The sequence below is a fragment of the Buceros rhinoceros genome, unplaced genomic scaffold (genome assembly GCF_000710305.1).
Source record: "Buceros rhinoceros silvestris isolate BGI_N320 unplaced genomic scaffold, ASM71030v1 scaffold2972, whole genome shotgun sequence".
Classification (NCBI taxonomy): Eukaryota; Metazoa; Chordata; class Aves; order Bucerotiformes; family Bucerotidae; genus Buceros; species Buceros rhinoceros.
The window spans coordinates 83,462-90,004 of NW_010399312.1; the positions used below are offsets into that span (position 1 = coordinate 83,462).

General features: G+C 42.7%; 1 protein-coding gene across 1 annotated transcript in view; it reads right to left on the minus strand.

Annotated features, from left to right (window-relative positions):
- MNAT1 (MNAT CDK-activating kinase assembly factor 1) overlaps positions 1-5,988 on the minus strand; it is a gene marked incomplete at its 3' end in the record, with an annotated part of 57,981 nt that extends 51,993 nt beyond the window's left edge. The window contains 3 exon segments of the mRNA XM_010131401.1: positions 1,929-2,002; positions 3,662-3,814; positions 5,951-5,988. Of these exon segments, the coding sequence (XP_010129703.1) occupies positions 1,929-2,002; positions 3,662-3,814; positions 5,951-5,988 (265 nt within the window).
- Positions 5,989-6,543: the final 555 nt, after the last annotated feature.

Sequence of the window (6,543 nt, forward strand, 5' to 3'; positions counted from 1 at the left end):
GAAAAAAAAAAAAAAAAAAATACTCTCGGCAGTAAAATAACTAACCACACAGAGTCAAAGACACCTTTAACACATGGTTCAGCCATGCCAAGCACAACATGCTCAGCAAAAACACTCTAAGCCGCCACACTACTGCTATGTCCCAGACGACTGTCAGATGGAGAATTCTGCCCAGGAACATGGGCAGGGAAGGGCTTAGGGAGAGCAAGATGTGCACAACGAGCTTTGTCACCAAGGAAAGGGGAACAAGGGCTCGAACTCTTACCCAGGGTGGTATTCCTGAATCTGACCTGTCCTTCAGCTTTTGAATCTGCCCGCAGTTTGTTGATCATAAATGATCCCTTTGATGGTGAAAATTAAAAGAATTCTGAGTGCACCCCTTCTGTCCTCTCATCATCCTTGCTGATAGATGACAAAACTAAGAGATAGTCAGACTTCCTATTCCTTTTAGTGTTTAGGTGTCCTTTTCAGGTAGCTAACTCCAATGCATAACAACTCCATCTATCAAGCTTCTTGACAAATTCGTTATTCTTCACAAGGCTACAAAAACCATCCAGGATTTCTGCTGCTTCTAAATCAAGTTACCAGTGCAGGCTCTGGAACCATTTGAAATTTAACAACCTAATCCCAAGAGCTGGAGAATCACAAAATTCTGCACAAATCAATGAGGTTAAGGCAATTTTAGGTAAAACTTCAACTCCCTTGTTGCAGGTGCTGAAAACCCCAGCTCAATCCCAGCCGAAACCAGGACACCCCTGCAACGGCAGTAAGTGGGAAACCTGCATTCATTGCTACAAAAAGCTTTCCTTTCCGTGAGCACACAGATTCTTCCAGGATCCACTGGCTAAGATGCAACCATTCTTTCTCATCACTCCCTCCTTCCCCCGCACCATCCAAAAAATTATACAAACAGAACTACACCCACATCATCTCCTCCAGATATTTAGACCCATATGTGTGTGCCTGGTATTTCCCAGCCACACGATCAGCTCTCCAGTCTCAGCTTCCCGATGCCAACAAAAACATGATACATTACTCACAGCAATAAGCGTATCGGATACATTTACACAAAACACCACAGTGCAGAGACGAGCGAGGGCTCCTTTGAGAAACCAGAGGGCAGTGGCATCTCCATGTTTTCCTTGAAACCACGTTCACTGCCCCTCCTGCATATTCTAAGCCACCTCTTTTTCCTCCAGGTCAAAAGAGCCCTAAAGCTTCAGAAGTTCGTAAAACCCAAGAAACAAGCTATTTAGGAGTCACTCCTTTGAACACATCTTTGTTTTTTTAAGCAAAATCCATCGCGCCACCATAAATCACAAGTCACCCTAACTATGAAGAAAAACTCCATTGATAACATAGTCCTTTCCCCAAAGGGCAAAGTTCTGCTTCAACTAATCCAAGGAGAAAGAAATGAATGTCTGTTCCTAAACCTTCTCCTTCTGCACAGCAACATAAAATGCTACTACAGTGGTATGAAAGGTCATCATCTTCAAAGCAGCTTCAACTACTGTACTTGCAGAAGCAAAAACGATGAAAGACACCATATGGCTTCTGTCATGGTAGATAAAGCAAATGGAGGCATATAATGAAAATTTCAATTTCTCCTTTCTTTGTTTAATCTTTGCCAGTGCAGCACCGACAGTCCCCTGCATGCCTTTCCTTTCCAGCTATAAAGCACTACTTCCTCTGTGAATCATAGTTTTTTTCTCTCTGGCGGATAAAATGTTCTAATTAACGATGTCCTAGAGTTCAGCAAGTATGATTTTAAAACGTACAGAAAAAAGTAATTAGATAAACATCTGATAGTATGATAAATTCTATTACAGAAACTCAGCTTAGACTTTCTCATAGGCACCCGGGTCAGAAGATAAAAGCCTATGGTCTCACGAGCACAGCACTTAAAAAATGCAAGCATTAATACTTACCAATTTCTTCTATTTCTTCCAGGAAATCATTATATTCACTTAGACTGGAAAAGTCTTCCTCTCTTTTATTGTATCTTTGAAAGAAGAGAAACAAGTACTTATGTGACACAGAAAGATGCTATTTCAATCCAGCAAGGCTCTTGGTGCAAGCGTATTAAATATCGACCTCGTTTTATCAACTCTGTACTTCATGGCTCCCACAACTGGCCAACGTACAGAATCTTATGAAGAAGACAGATGTGCTTGCTCCAAAGGAAAGGAGACAGGCCGGCATAAATCGGTGCTATTTTTGCCTACTGTTGGGTGATTCCTTTTCCAGGGTCACGGGTAAACAGGAGCACAGAGACTAGGATACACTAATTCCAAGCCAGCCCTTCAGCATGAGAAATCTGTTAAAAAAGGCAGTGACAACACCCGCAAGAAAAGCTTTTCTAGAAGGATCAGAAAATGGAGTTTGGCTTTGTGCCAACACCAGACACCATACATCAGCAGCAAACTGAAAATCCTACAGAGTTTTCTTACTTCGTATCAATAGACCATACCAGAACTCATTTATCCAGCTCTTGATAGATGGGAAAAGTAGAAAGATGAAGGGACAACTGGCCAGAGCACAGCCAGCCTCTGAAAGTCAAGACACACAGGATTTCTTCCCAAGAAATCATAAAACACAGATCCTGCCTGCTCTGTGGACCAAGATATATAACACCCAGGAGTATAAACATCTAATCCCAAGAACTCAGGCCAAATTCCAATTTGGGGACATTTTTTCTGCCTACTAAAAACTAATCTGGCAAATCCAAGCAGGCCAAGAATTTTACAACGTTTTCTGTTCTAACTACACTTCATTCCGTCTTTATGACTTCATTCCAGTTTGACTTTTGTTTAACTTCAGGAGACTTTATAATGAAACATCAAAATTATTATTGCTTTCCACATCAGCATCTTGGTATTCAACAATGCAATTTCCCCACGTCAGCAACATCATGTGATTTATTTGTGTACCTAAAGGCTGCCAAGCTTATGATTTACCTGTACATTCAATTTTGCACACAATTCTCCCCAGGTTTGTTACATTCCACCCCAGCCTCTTCTACCAAGACATCAACGGGTGGTTTATTTTCCTTACAAAATCTTGTTTCTTGGTCACAAGGAGTCAGATGCAATTTTAGACCTCATTTATCTCAGTTCCAAGAGCTCACAAATCCACCCGACAGACTTGTAACACAAGGCTCATAAGATGCATTTCCACTAACAATTGCTGTGTGAAACACAAAACAATGTGAACATAACTTCTCTTTTATCCATTTTCATTTTGAAGGGAACTGGCCTTCAACTCTCAGAACAGGTCCCCAGGGAGCAAAACAATCAAGTCCTGTTCCTTGCTCCACTCTCATGTTCCCCTCAAAGGGAAAGCAGCCGTAGTCCTCAATATCTAATCATCTCCATTTAGGAGGCAACTCTTTGCCAAAGCAGGCCACAGAGAAACACCCAACATTTTCTAATGCTAGGCAGGAATCCCCTCAAGGCTAAATTAAGAATTCTGCCCTCAACTGTTGCATAAAACCCGATTCTCTGGAATCCCTCCATGTTAAATGTAATCAAGTTTTACGGGTTGTCACTTTATTAAAAAAAAAATAAATTATCTCCTCTGTATTACTGGAGGAGTAAATCAATTGTTTAAAATGATTCATTAAATACATCCACCTTCTGTTCTATTAAGTGGTGGCACTCACATTTTCAGCACTTTCTTCCGAATTTCTACTTCCTTGTCGACAGCAGGATCCTCAAAGAGCTGTACCCTGAAGTTACTCTTGCGCAGGGGAGTGTCGCACTCCTGGCAATTCCCAGCTCCTCTCACGAACAGCAGTTCCACGCAGTTCTCACATCTGTGGGAGAAAGGACGGGGTATAAAGGCAGATCCATGTTAAACAGTAACTGAAACACAGGATTGTGCCCCCCTTTTTGTTGTTTACACACACACTGCAAGTACAGGGCACATCTCCCCTTGATTTCACCATATCTTCGGCACCCAGCTGCGGCAGGGAGGCAAGGGCTGTCCTCCACCGCCCAAAGGAAACATCCTCCGCAGCTCTAATGCATTTGTTCTCCCTGGCCAAACAGCTCGGCCTCTTTGCTGAGACTGAAAGTTAATCCAAACACAATAAAGGGTTTTGCCTCAAGGGGAAGCTTGTTTATCGACACCAAACTTATTTTGCATGGACCAGGCTGCAATATCCTTATTTACCCTGAGCACCATCTTCCTGTACCAAAAGTTCCGTTTATTTCCTTGATCCCGTTCACAGCGCTGGTACTACTCAGCGCAAGCAGGGATACAAATCTTGCCCACATTTCCAAGCATCTATCAGTACTACCACAGAGGAATGGCTGTAACAAGCCTGAGCTAAACTCATACCATGTTAAACCAGTGATCTGCATTATGCAGCTCTCCTGTGCCTTCTGCTAGTACTTTTGAAATTGCACATAAAATATAATTTACACAGAGACTGCACAGAAATAAACCACAAACACCTTTCTGGGCTTATTTCTTTCATCTTAATGAACATTTCAGATTTTAACAAGATGCTTGCTGACCAGTGAGCGGGCATTTAATAAAGGAAGAACACACCACGAGAAAGCCATTTTTTAACAAGTACTTGGGTACTAATACTGTGCCAATTTCTAGCAGAGGACAGCACCTGCTGCAGTCATTTCCTACCGTGGGGAGGCAACGGGGTCTCTATTTATAGCTTTGCTATATTGAAGCCAAAACAGTTGTACACAAAAAGCTATGCTGTATTGTACCTTCACAAACCCCGCACAAAAGCTAAACCAGTTAAGAGAAACAATACCGACATGGTTGTGAGGGAGCTTAAATAAAAACTTTCCCTCTGCTGACCTACCCCCAGCTAAACTGGTTCCAGTGCTCTACAGAGGAGCAGTTGCTCTAGAGCCAAGCAGTTTTACCCAGCTTCTGTACACAATTGTACCCTATCATTAAAAAAAAAAAAAGAGTTCTTTTTTTTCCTGTTAACACAAGTAGAAATCCTGTTTCAAAATGCATCTTGCGCAGCAGCTGCCAATGTTAAAGAGCAAACCTTGAATTTACTTGGACGTTTTCCTGCTCCAGAATTCCTTCAGTTAGAAAACCAAGCACAATTAAATACAATTTATCTGGGACGGGAAAGAGCAAACTTTTTAGCACACAAGGCCTGAAATTCAGAAGGTGCCGGGACATCCACTCGAACAGCATGCTGCTTTATGAAAAGGATTTAGCTCGCCACTATGGGTGAAACAATTTTAAATGTAAGAGAGAGGGAAGGCAGGGAAGGGTTTTCTCCCTCCTCCCCCAACCTGTCTGAGCATGCACAGCCCGCTACATAAGGACAGTTTCACTGTCTCCATTTTGGCAGCTTGTACTGTTTGTATGTCTCTCAACACAGCAGCCAAAGCACAGTGTAAAAAACCTGCCTCCTCTTTCCTATTTGTAAAGCTTAGAAAAGGGAGCCTAAAGCTACAGAACTCGGCAGGTGGATCCAAGTGTTTGTATCTTTTCGCCAAGGTATTGCCTAAGGACCAACAGAACAGTGTCACCACATGCAAGACATTACACACAGACAGGAGCACCTGAAACTACTGCAACACCATCCCCCCACTTCCCTAAATCAAAGACATTTCAAGTTTACACAGGACTTGACTACGGAAAAAAATTCCCTCCTTCGACAAGGACTTTGTACAAGTGCCTCGGTGCCTTCCCAAACCCGAGTCAGTGTTTCTAAGGCTAGAAAATAGCTTTCCATACAAAAAGAGATGACTCAACATCTCACTGTGGGAATCCCACACCAGGTGATCACATTCTCACTCACTTATGGACATCCACCCTTATATTTATTCCCAGGTAATTCCTTCTGAATTCAAAAGGGGTCATCTGGGACAAGTCAAGGGCAGACCTGGACTGTGATCAAAGCCTTCCTCCTCCACACCTCCAGACAGATTTAACATACACAGTTAGATCCCAACCTTACTTCCTAGCAGGTCTGCCATTCTCGCCCCCACAAACCATGGCGGGTTTCCCGGCGATGGCAAGCATGTTTGGTCACACATTTCCACCTGAGCCTTCCGGAAGGAAAAAAAGCCATCTCTCAAATCCCTCCCAAACAAGTTTGTTTTGGTTTCACTGCAGATCACTAAAGGCAGAATGTATGCAAACGCTGGGAAGGCAGATTTCAGTAAAGAAGGAATCAATAAATTATTTCATGTCTTGAACCAAAAATTCCAAAATGCAACGTGAAAAAAGTTTATCTCTCAACGTAGAATTTAAAGATACAGCATGACTTTTTGTTTGTTTTAAAGAGATGCAGCAATTTATGTGACTTCAAAGGTACCCAATCCACACAAGAGCCAGACAGCACACGGAGACACAACACCACCACGGCTGGCATTACAGAGCTCCCTCCTGGCACATAGAACACATCAGTTCAGGTGATCCTTCCATGTCTCTGCAAGTCCAACTCTTGCCCATTTGCCTTAGTGTACAGACAGTCTGACTATGGAACATCATTCAGTGCATCTTTTATCGGCCAACACATCAGGCATGGCTTTCCCCAATGGAGCAAAG